The sequence below is a fragment of the Carassius auratus genome, chromosome 44 (assembly GCF_003368295.1).
Source record: "Carassius auratus strain Wakin chromosome 44, ASM336829v1, whole genome shotgun sequence".
Taxonomy (NCBI): Eukaryota; Metazoa; Chordata; class Actinopteri; order Cypriniformes; family Cyprinidae; genus Carassius; species Carassius auratus.
Genome location: NC_039286.1, coordinates 12,595,332 through 12,608,568, shown reverse-complemented (window position 1 = coordinate 12,608,568; position 13,237 = coordinate 12,595,332). Strand labels below are relative to the sequence as shown.

The 13,237-nt window shown below is 29.8% G+C and overlaps 1 protein-coding gene across 10 annotated transcripts in view; it reads right to left on the bottom strand.

Annotated features, from left to right (window-relative positions):
• ptk2aa (protein tyrosine kinase 2aa) overlaps positions 1-13,237 on the bottom strand; it is a 57,303-nt gene continuing 44,066 nt past the window's right edge. For 6 of the 10 annotated variants that reach the window (XM_026232462.1, XM_026232464.1, XM_026232466.1 and 3 more), the window contains 9 exons: positions 11,537-11,662; positions 11,336-11,443; positions 7,848-7,910; positions 7,454-7,493; positions 6,075-6,169; positions 4,128-4,136; positions 2,632-2,787; positions 2,463-2,543; positions 1-926 (listed from right to left, as the gene is read on the bottom strand). In XM_026232462.1, coding sequence (XP_026088247.1) covers positions 732-926; positions 2,463-2,543; positions 2,632-2,787; positions 4,128-4,136; positions 6,075-6,169; positions 7,454-7,493; positions 7,848-7,910; positions 11,336-11,443; positions 11,537-11,662 — 873 coding nt within the window. In that variant the 3' untranslated portion in view covers positions 1-731. The remainder of the gene's footprint in view (positions 927-2,462; positions 2,544-2,631; positions 2,788-4,127; positions 4,137-6,074; positions 6,170-7,453; positions 7,494-7,847; positions 7,911-11,335; positions 11,444-11,536; positions 11,663-13,237) is intronic. The other 4 variants (XM_026232463.1, XM_026232465.1, XM_026232469.1 and 1 more) reach the window with 1 other exon arrangement.

The following is a 13,237-nucleotide window of genomic DNA, read 5'->3' as shown; positions in this document are numbered from 1 at the left end:
TAATGATAACATTTTATTAGTTAAAAGATCTGTACAGATGCTTCTTCTTCCTGAGAATAATTTATATTAATGACAAAATGGATTTCACGATTGTTCTGTACACAAAAAGTAATTCTAGTCCAAACTCAAAATGGGTTACTTCAACCCTAGTGTGGTAAAAAACAACAACAACATGATTTTACAGAAATTAACTTTTTAAAATGAATTCAGAAGGCAGCTTTGATTATAACAATTTATCAATGTGTGCTTCAAGTGACTGATATGTAGCTATATTGGCTTGGGCGTAATATTTTTCTCACATCAGGAGCTGGATTTCAGTCTCATACAATCTCTGTTTAAAATCTGTTAAATATGACTGTGGTTTGGCTTTGTGAGTCTGTACATGAGAGCGCATGCTCGTGTCTCGAGTGTCTCAGAGGATGTTGTAAAAGCACCTTGATCACCGAAGTCTGAGATCAACATACCGACAATATAAAAAAATCGCTGATAAGTCTTTGGATCACTGGAAAACCATTATTGGAGATCATTGGGTTCCAGTTACAGATTCTCCAGCACTGAAAAAAGTTCATTTCTGGATACAAAAGAAAACACGATGCTGCTAACGGTTATAAAACAATACGTCTGCGATATCCTCTCCGGTCCACCGAATCCCCAAGAATCTGGATTATAAAAGGTTTATGCATGTTGGTGTTTTGTTGAGCTGTCCTCGTGATGATCCAGCATCAGGAGAGTCAGCGCATCTTCAGCCGAGCCTGGTCGATGACGTCCAGCAGGTTCTTGGCGTCGACGGCGAGCGCGTGAGCCGCGGTCAGCATCTGCTTCTTGTAGTCCTGCTGCAGGCTGGTCAAGACGTACTGCTGGGCCAGACGCATCTTACTGATGAGCTCCGCCAGGTCTGAGTTCAGCAGCTTCTGAGCCATCTCGATCTGACACACACACACACACACAAACACACAGTGGATGAGAGATCACGGCCAGACTGCATGATTAATCCACACAAAACTTGTAAAAAAAAAGAAACAAGAAAGCATTAAAGGCTCCCTGCATTTTTTTCTGAAATTAAGACAAATGTTAGTATTGTTGCTGTAAAATATTATATTATTATTTTCAAAAAATACTTGATTTTTATTTTACATTGAAGTATTTTAATAGCAATTTTAATTATTGTGTTTACTAATTTATTTAATAATAATAATAATATAAAAATAATTCAATAATGACAATATCAAATAATGACAAATAATAAATTTTTGTTGTTGTTATTATCATTATATAGTCATATTAACATGTATCGTGTAATCACAACATTTTGGGCCAAATGGTGTTGCCATACAAACCTGGATATATATATATATATATATATATATATAAAGAAAGAAATTTATTATTTTGAATGTGAATTTTTTTTATTTCTGTTAAAAATTCATACACACAGACACACACACACATATACATATACATATACATATATATATATATATATATATATGTGTATATATGTGTGTGTGTGTGTGTGTGTGTGTGTGTGTGTGTATGAATTTTTAACAGAAATAAAAAAAAATTCACATTTAAAATATTAAATTTTTTTCTTCCAAATCATGCATTCCTAAATTACAATATACTCGAGATGGAATAAATAAATTATTATTAATGTGAATTAGTGTGTTGATGAAATGTTAAACATTTCAAACTGTAGTATGCTAATGCTGTGTTAAATAAAGTTTTTTTTAACATATTGCAATTAATGTTTTGATTTTTTATTTAATTTTTAGCTTTTGTTCCATTTCAGTATTTATATATTTCCAGTTATTCATTTTAGTTCTAAAAGGTTAATTCTTATTTTAATATATATATATATATATATATATATATATATATATATATATATATATATATATATATATATATATATATATGTGTATATGTATGTATGTGTATATGTATGTATGTGTATATGTATGTATGTGTATATGTATGTATGTGTATATGTATGTATATGTATGTATGTATATATGTATATGTATATATATAATATATATATAATATATATATATATATATATATATAAAATATATATATATAATATATATATAATATAAAATATATATATATATAATATATAATATATATATAATATATATATATATAATATATATATATATATTTATATATACATTTATATTTAATATTTAATTTATATTTAAATTTATAATAAGCATATATCAAAAGAATAATTAAATAACAAATTAACTGTTTAATTCAAAGCAAATAGTGCAATGGTTAATGCAACAAAAATGAATTGCTCTGTAAATAACAAAATGTTAAATTTACTTAATAAATATATTTTAATGTTGAATATTTATTTTGGGCCCTAACAGAATGGGGAAAACCCTATTTTGCAAAAAAACAACTAAACAAACAAAAAAAGGCCTTTCCCTGCTAGCAGTGTGAGCAGGTCTGACCTCTCTGTGAGTGCTGGCCGGTAACACCGGGATGGTCTCGTCCACCGTCGCTAGTAAAGTCCTGAGCGCCAGTCCAACATCCTGAGAGGAGACACCAGAGACACCCATCAAACACACGTCACACAGAGACAGCCGTCATGAGAGTATCCCAGCATGCCCTGCTCCTGACCTTCACCATGGGCACGTACTCCTCGGGCGGCGCGGGCTGGATGCGGCTGGACATCTCGATCACGGCCTTCACCAGCCCCGTCACGTTCTCATACACCTTATCACTGGAGCGGTCCAGGTTTGCTGTGGGAGGAGGACTGATCTCCTGAGGCTGGATCTGAGAATCAAAGCGGTCTGGATCAGAAACTCAGATTCATTCATGATTCACACACATTTACACAGACTCCTCCCAGATTACTGGATATGGATTTGATTTAGAAATAGAAGAGAGTCGAATCATTAGGTTTAAATGATTGTACTCAAATTTCAAAGATGATCTACATTAGCCCTTACAAAGCTCATTTCCATTTCATTATTATTATTATTTATTTATTTTTGCTTATTTTCATGATTTTTCTAGACTTATAAATCACAAATATAGAATTTGCCAGGTTACTTAGAATGTTGAATATCATTAGAATGTTTTTTTTTTTTTTTAAGAAAAATGATAAAAGATAAAGATTCTGAAAATGTAGAATCTAAAAATTCTTAAATTAACATAATGATTATGTGAATTATAATCAATCATTCACAGTTCTCTGATGTTTATTAATGGTCAGATGACATGCATGTAAATAAACACAAGATTTCATCATTTTATTTTTTTGTTAAATTATTATGTTTCCCTCAATTAATGTTTTTCATGTTTCAATTAGAGTAATATAATTATAAGTGACTGAAATAAGCAGAATAAATGTGGAATTTTATAAAGACATATTTGATAAATCTAAAATAATTTAAGGTTCGTATTATATCATTATAAATTATTTATGAATGAAACAATCAGGATAAAATTGGAATTTTATGAAGGTGTTCAATATTATAATTGATAAATCTATACTCATTCATGGTTCTATGATGTTGAATAATGGTCACATGACATGCAGGACAACAAAAACATTTCATATTTATGAGTTAATATTTTTTTTTTATTATTTGTTTTAATTACCAATTTTATGAATGAAAGATTTATAAATAATATAATTATAAGTGATTTATAAATAAAACAATCAGAATACTACAAATGTTATTTTACAAAGACAGTCATTACAAACATAGATGGTCTAATATTGAATAATGGTCACATGACATGCAGGTCAACAAATACAATATTTCATACTTTTTAAATAAATATATTTTTATCTTGATTTTTGTTTTTATTTTTTTACATTATTTATTTTTCGAATTAACATTTAATTTTATAAATAAGTAAATTATAAATAAATCAGAATAAAATAATTAGCCTTTTTTGAAGACTGCCAATTGAAAAGTCATATTGTCATGTATTATGTGTACAATTAAAATAGATTTTTCAACAGAAATGCTTCCCATGATTTATATGTAAAGAAAAAACGTCTATTGTTGACTTTAACCAGATGAGTGTGAGAAGAGCGGCCACTAGTGGCCATACAGTGAATAACACACACACACACACACACACACACACACAGGTCTTACCCTCCAGGGCTACGTGCAACAGTGCAGCATAAAGCAGGTGAGCGTGTGTGGGGGGAAAGTGGGATGCAGGAAAACAGAACAAATGATTATTAATGCAAACAAGCAAACAAATCAAAACTAATAAAGTCATGCAGCTTCAGGTCCAGAAGAGGTGTGATGGGAAACTGCTCAAATACAGATGTTTCAAATGTCCAGTGACATCCAAAAGAAACACGATCAGTTAGTTCAGCTTCTGAGGATTTATAATACGCTCACATTTCAGAGCATTGGGATCCGCACAAGAATCTGCCATAATAATGACTCAAAGGAAAAAATACATGCAGAAAAACATTTACCTCTTACATAATAGCTACGAAAAAAACACGAATGCCTATCCTCTCCAAAATTCTATTAATATTTTAATTAGTATTTTTAATTACTATATATATATATATCAGTATACTAAAATAAAACAATTTATTTTAATTGTTTTAATACATCAACTAAATGAAAATGAGAAATAGTGCCTGGCTAAGATAACATTAAGTTTTATTTTATTTATTTATTAATTTATTTTTATGGTTTTCGTTGTAATTTTAGAAAGTCAAAAAGAGCTTTATTGCCAAGTATGTGTTTACACACACAAGGAATTTGTCTTGGCATCAAGAAGAAAATACAGACACAGTGCAGACATCCATAGGAATTACACAGTAGTGATGAAATATTAAATCATCTTAAATTAGTTAACTATAATAACCCCGAGTGAAACTTTATATGGTCGAAAGTCTGAGAAATCTACTAGGAATATTACAAATCTGACTCCCATCAGATGATTTCAGAGTGTGCAGCAAACGTTTGCAGACAGGTGAAACGCAGGACACGAAAAACAAATACTTCAGTTTCTCTCTCGAGTGTTTTTCTGCCATCTTTAATCCAGCTCAATATTCAAAGGCTTCTCACGAGAATCGGCTGGAAGGTTATAACAACAGGAAAAATGAAAAAAACTGACCTCTTATATAAGAGCCATGAAAAAAATAATAAACACGGCTCCCAAAATATTCTTGGCACAGTTAAGTGTGTGTGTTTGTGTGTGTGTGTGTGTGTGTGTTACTTGAAATAAACATCAACTTAAAAAAATCACCTACTTGGCAAGGCACCATTTCTCATATTCATTTAGTTTAACTTTATGTACTAGATAAAATAAGTAAATAAATAGATAAATAAATCTATATACACATCCACGAAAAAAAAACTAATAAAAATTGCAAATTAATAACTAAAATAAAAATGCAATTTTTTTTTGTTGGTGAATATAAAGAATAAACTGTTTTGTTACTTGATTGAAAATAAACAACTGAAATAAAATATTATAAAAATTACACTTATTTTATTTCAACTAGTTGCCTATTTCTCATATTCATTTAGTTTAACTTGATATTAAATATACATATGTATATATATATATATATATATATATATATATATATATATATACACACACACACACACACAAATAATAAGAGAATAAAAATAATAAAACAGCATAAAACTACTAAAACTTTAACTAAAACTAAAAGCTACAGTAGTATATAGTAGTAATAAAAAGTATAGTAGTACAGAGATAACAGTGAAAACGCTTTCTGTCTTCAGGATTGATGTGGATTTGTTTATTCACTGAACTCTAGGTGCACTACTGAGTGTGTGTGTGTGTGTATGTGTGTGTGTGGTTTTTCTTTGAGGTTTGGCTTGGAGTGTGTTCTGCTGATGAAGATCAACTCTATCTGAACTCTGTGTGTGTGTGTGTGTGTGTGTGTGTGTGTGTGTGTGTGTGTGTGTGTTACTGTTCATGAGAGCAGCATGCAGAACACAACAGCCAATCAGCATGCTCTCAAATAGACGTTAACACAACATCATGCCTGGGGAAGTGAGTGAGTGAGTTAGTGAGTTAGTTAAGGGAGTATCACGCACCTTGACCCCCTCGTTGTAGCTGTCCGCGGGGTTCAGGTTGGTCAGGTGACTCGGAGCGCCGGGACGGGGCGGCTTCTTCGGAGGAGCCACATGTTCTGTTGGACACAGGAAGCATCACATGATCCTCAGCTCATTATAACACAATTCTAATTGGATGAGACACGTTCAGCGCTGGTCATAAATGCATTGCATTCTGTATTAATGCACAGAAATGCCATGTTGCTTGCCAACTGCAAATCATATGGAAATATAATACTATAGACTGAATTTAAAAATAATTAGTATGGAAATGTTATTTTGTTTTATTTAACTTTTTAAAAAAAGTTGAATGTCTTAAAACAGCATTTCTTGCGGGACAGTTTTATCTATTTATAAATTTACGTGAACAGATATTGAAAACAAATATTTTAATATTACATTTTAATCACTGTATTACAGCTTTGTGTATTTATTTATTAACGTACATGTCAAATGTATTAAATATAACACAAATTTCCATTCAAATGTAATTACTGACTTAGGGTTATAGTATTATAAGTGTAGTCTTTAAAGAGATTACACTTATAATAAGCCGTTTCTAAAATTATAATTTAATATATATATTATAATTGTATAAAATATACTATATATATATATATATATATATATATATATATATATATATATATATATATATATATATATATATATGAAATTTATTTAACATCTTTAAATGATTCTATAACTAAAAATAAAACCATAAAATAAACATGTCTGTTACTTGAATTAATTAAAAATGAACTTTTTGTTTCAACTAAGGCCATTTCTCATATTCATTAAATCATTAATTAATATTCATTTAGTTTAACTAAAATGAATGAATGCAAGAATTAATGAATGATTGAATTTTATACATTTCTTTAACTTCTTTAAATTATATATATATATATATATATATATATATATATATACACACACACACACACACACACACATATATATATATATATATATATATATATATATATATATATATACAATTTATAGATTTAAATATTATAAAAATAATTATTTGAAAACTACACACACATAAGTTTACAACAGGTAAAAATTACAAAAACACCTCTAAATTAATAAAGCTTTAACTGAAATGAAAATGCAAAATTTTTCTAATAAAAATCACATTTTTGGAATGAAATATTATAATTGCATACAGTATTTGAGATGTTTTTCAATAACTGACACCAGAAAATTCCAAACGTTTTTAGTAACTATCAAGACTTTTTTTTTCAGGCTGAATGATTTTTCCAGGTTTTTCACGAGGAGATTAGTTTTATGTGAGAAGATACATTTCTCTGATCCATCTCTGTATAAACTGAAATGAAAATGTGTGTCTGTACCTGCTTTACCCACGGGCTGATAAACGTGCTGCTTCCCCATCTGAAACAAAACAGTCACAAACAAGCCATTACAACCCCTCCTCCTCTGGACCCTTCATGCTTCCCATCAGGGTGGAATTCTGGGTAGTTTATTAGTTCATTATGTGTCAACCCCATGAAACCCCCATGAAGCCCCTTTAATTAACCCTTTCTCCTCTCAGGGTCTCAGCTCTCTGCTCAATGGATTCCTTCTGATGGAGTCTGAGGCTGTTTCTCATCTGTTTGGCGTACGATCTGTGTTTCTGGCTGCGACTCTGACAGGAAGTGAGAAGCAGATTGTGTCCTCGCTGTGGCACTGTAAATCTCCCTCGGGGAAGAAACAAAAACAAGCAGGGAATCATGGGAAGTGGCTCACCGGGGCCTGGAGAGCACTGTCCTCGCGGTCGATGCTGCCCCTCGAGTTCCTCGACTCCGGCTTCTGAACACACACACAACCATTACTCAAACATATGCATTAATTAATAAATCAGTCATCAGTCACTCATCACATGACTGGATTAAAAGCACGATCACATCAAAAACAACAAAACTGAAACTTTTCAATGTTTTTAAGAACGCATTCATAGCTATATTTATTACTATTGCTATATTTAATAGTGATTTTAGATTTTGCCAAATTATTGTTTATTATTAGTAATAGATGTGTATAACAAAGTTATGGCATGTTTATTATAATATGATATATGATTAAAAAATCTAGAAAAATATTGAAACTTTTTTAAAAGACTATATTAATTTGCATGAATTTATTTTCAAAGCTTGGAAATCACAATTTAAAAATGTTAAAAAGTTTTTCACACATAAAATACAAATATGCATATATATCCAAACACAGAAAAATAATAATATTTTTTTTTAATATTTAAATATCTGTAATTTTATAAATATTTAAAACATTTTTGAAAATGTAAATATTTTTCACAGAATTTTTAGTGACCTTTGAAGATTATATTAATTATATATTTTTTAATAATAACAATAATAATAAACAATTTCATATTTATTTGTTACCAGCAATTTTAAATCAATATCTATTGTTTAAATGCTTATTTAAAAAAAATACATTTTCACTCTAAGAATTTGAATGACTTTTAAAAATGATATTAATTTGCATTAATTTCCCAATTTTAAACTCCCCTGGCAAGTCTACTTTCTCATCTGACAGATCTCAAGATGTCTCAGACCACAATGAAGGAGTGACAAACTTCTTGCTCAACAATCCTCTACAAAAATAACTTCCCAACCCCAGATCATCCCTCTCTATGGAAGTCCAGTTACCGTCTTTCCGAAGCAGAACTTGAAGAGATGCATCCTGTGAGCGGAGCGTCCGAGGGATCGTGAGCACGCCGCGGCGAGGAAAGAGCCAGTTGTGTGTGTTTCCATGAGAGATGTGAGTCTGTCTGCAGAAACCCACAGCTCTCTCTCTCTCTCTGTGCCTGGTTTTCCTCTCTCAGGCTCCCTCACATGTCTTTTCCTGTCGGTCTGTCCTCTCTTTCACATCCCACGCTTCCCTTTCCTCCCACTGGTTTTACACAAGCAGAAAAGCTCCTGGTATGTGCTGCTGAGCTCTGATAAACACTGATCTCACTCACACAACACATACTGCTCCAACAGCAACAATAACACACTAATGTGAAGTATGCACATTTTTATGCATGGAAAACCCAGATGAATGTCTGAATTTGCCAAGAATCAAACTGCATGGAACACTGTATCCCACAATGCACTGCGCTCGATTTGACTTTCCATTTCCAGTGCAATGAATGAAGCGTGAGTGATTGCAGTCACATTTTTTTGCTTCTTGCATCTTACTTTCTTCTGCAGACTGTTGTATAATAAGACAGTTTTTATGCAAACCTTTATACAAAAGCTCTAGAGTCTATTGAATTTTATTTTGACAGATGATGTTAATCCAAGCAACTCAAAACAAGCATTTCTAGAATGTAAAAGCATTTCTAATTTTCATTTAGTTTAGTTCTAGTACTTGATGAACTAAAATAACAAAGTAAAACTAAAAAATAAAATAAAAAATAATAAAAAAAAAATAATAATAATAATAAATATATATATATATATATATATATATATATATATATATATATATATATATATATATATATATATATATATATATTAAAATAAAAACTAATTCAAAATATTAATATAAAATTACCTCAATGGTTCTAAAATAACTAAATAAATAAACGTAATTACTATGCAACAACCCGTTAATATATAAACCATTTATTCATTGAATATTCAGTAGAAATAATTATATTTTAATGTGCTCCATTTTTGTTTATAGAATAAATTATATATATTATATATATATATTTTTTTGTTTATTTTTTTTATAGATTTGGTCAAATTGCTTACCATATCAGTGTTCACTCCAGATTCAGACTCGATCTGATTCTTTTCTTTTGAGAGGAGTATTTGTTTTCATCAGTCAGAGGAAGCAGAAGCTTACGAGAACGGCTCAAACCACACACTTTCCACCGATTCCCAGCAGCCTTCACTGCCAAACCAAACGCCCCTCAGCGGCCGCACAACTTTCCCCAATCTGTCCTGACAACAATCCTCAAATCTACAGACAACATCATTTGTGTGTCAATTAAACACCTCTCTCTCGGCTCACAGGAAACTGTTCTGAGCAACATCTCACCAGCATTCCCACATTACTATAAATATGAGGCCTAAAATATCATCTGGAAATAAACAGCTTGAGAAACTCAGGAGGGGTTTGGCAGAGATGAACGTGACCGATAAAAGAGTTTGGAAGTGCTCACAGATTTACAGCTTTGTTTTCAGGACTGAATCTGGGAGATCAGGACTTCTTCTTCGTTTTATTCCCTTTCTTCCTCCGAGCAACAACAACAACGACGACAGAGTCAGATGTGACCGCAAACACACTCGGAGAAACCAACAAGCTCAACTCATTTCATCAGAAACTCATTTTTAATAGTCATTTTCACATTTATTTGAATTTTTGTATTATTCTTTAAAGAATATATATAATAATGTTATTGCATTTTTTTATTATAAATATTTATTAGATATTCTATAAAAATTATAAGTTAATTACAAATTATAATTATTATTATAAACTGCATAATACACAATTACATAATATTCTAGAAATACTGTTATATACATATTTAAATATACACACAAACAAACACTATATATATATATATATATATATATATATATATATATATATATATATATATATATATATATATATATATATATATATATATATTATATTATATAAAATATATATAAAGTCATGGAAATGTCAAGAATGAAATTAAAACTTTACTTTAACATTTCCATGACTTTTTAAGATTATATTAATTTGATATTTAATTTAATCTTTAATCCAGGTTTGAAAATCAATTACGAGGTTTTCACATATAATATTACTACTACAACTAATTATTATTAATAATAATAATAATAATAATTATAACAATAATAATAAACATATTTATAAAGATTTAATATTTGTATATCTGTTACATGTTATTAATATTTAATGATATTTTTCATAAATATATTTCATATATCAAATAAATATTTATAAAACGTATTTAATAATTTATTTAATACTTTATTTTTTTGTTTTTACTCTAGAAACTTCCATGACTTTTTAAGAATACATTAATTTGAACATTTCAATGTTTTCACATATATTACTAAAAATAATTTATACTATTTTAATATTTGTATATCTGTAATATTTTATTAAGGTTTATATTATAATTAAATATGTATTTTTTGTAACTTTATTTGAAAGGTTTTAGTTTAAATGATTGTTGGCTTCTGTTGTGTGAGTACCAGGAAGCTCTCCTCCTGCTGGAGCCATCTCTGGTCCTCCTCCATCTGCTGCTGCTGCTTGATGAGTGTCTCCTCCATCAGGTGACTCCGCCCCAGAGCGCCCCCATCCTGACACACACACACACACACACACACGCAGCAGCAGTTATAACAGCGTTCCTCCGCTCATTCACTCACGGGCGTCCTGGTCTCTTCACTCACCTCCATGTTTGGGGACCACACTGGCACTTCCTGTCTGTGATGGTTCCATGTTTCATGCGGGTCGAGGACGGAGGCTTGCGGCGGGAATCCCGAACCGGGCAGGTGTGCACCAGGATATCCAGACCCCTTGACAAAATGACAAGACATGGATTTCAATGATTTCAATCATTTAGTACATGCTCCAAAATGCCCCAGTAAAAGCTGTAAAAATAAATCAATAAATAAACAAATAAAACAGTTAAAGTCTTCAAAATTTAATAAACTATACTGTGGCAATCAGTATTATTTATTTATTTTTTACTATATTTTCAGTTTGCATTTTAAACTTAGTTTAATTTTAAGTAATGTTGTTAGGTACTTTTATTATTTTTATTAGCTTTTATTTTTTATATTTGTATGTGTTTAATTTATTTTATTTGAATGTTATTTTTTATTTCCAGTTCATTTTTATACTTACTTTCAGAACCTAAACTTATTTCAATGTTTAATCTAATATTTATATTTTATTATATTTCAGCTTTGATTTACCTTTTATTATTATATTTTAAGTTTTATTTTTAATTTTGGTTTAATTAAAAAAGCAATTTTAGTACTTAGAACTTATTTCATTTTTATTACATTTTTATACATTTTTTATACATTTTTATTACATTTATACATTTTTTTTTCAATTTGTTTATTTTTAAATTTGCAGTTACTGCTTTTAGTAATTATTTAAACTTATTTCCGTTAGTATTTTTCCATCTATTATTTATTTCAGCATTGAATTAGCTATTTATATTTTCAACTTTCATTTTAATCTGCATTTTTAATAATCTTATGTTCTTTTACCATTTTTATTTGTATTATAATTAACATATTTTAATTTAGTTTTAATTTATAATATGTAAAATAAACAGATTTAGTTTTATTTAATAACACTGGTAGCAATATTATATACCATTCATATACTGTACCATTGTATTTTATCCTTCCCTAATTCCTTTTATGCTCATAAATGTTGCAGTATGTAACTAAAATGTGTTGTGAAAGTGATTTCAGTTCAACTTTAAGACCCCCGGAGCGTCTCGGACCCCTTGCTCTTCCTCTCATAACGGCTAACAAACACCCCGATACAAAAATAACAGGCACTTTGAGCACAAAAGCCTTTTAAGGCATGAAGACAGAGCAGCGATAAGAGCAGTGGTGTGTGTGTGTGTGAGAGAGTGTGTGAGTGTGTGTGTGTGTGAGCTGAAGGAATGCATCTGGACTCAACAATAGCAGCGTCTTTAAAGAGCTCACAGGAAATGCCTGCTGTCAGAGACGCTCCGAGAGACTCAGAGCAGATGATTGAACTGAACACTGCAGTAAATCAGACACAAGTGTGTGCTTCGTCAACTGTGACTGATCTGATGAATGTTTTATGTCTAGATAGTTTGGGGGATTCATTGTTTGGCTACAGCAATCAGCTTGCCATTTGGTAAGGTTATACAGTTTTATTATGATGATTATTATTATTAATAAAAAAATATTTCTAATTTATTATTATTTCAATAAAAATATTTATATTATAAATTAACAATAAAAAAAATAAAATAAAGTAATATTGCTATTTCAATAATACTATAATACTCTAAAACAACAAAACATTAACTATTATAATAATAATTATTATTTAAATAATTAAAAAATATATTTCTGTTTTAATATTATTCAAATTAT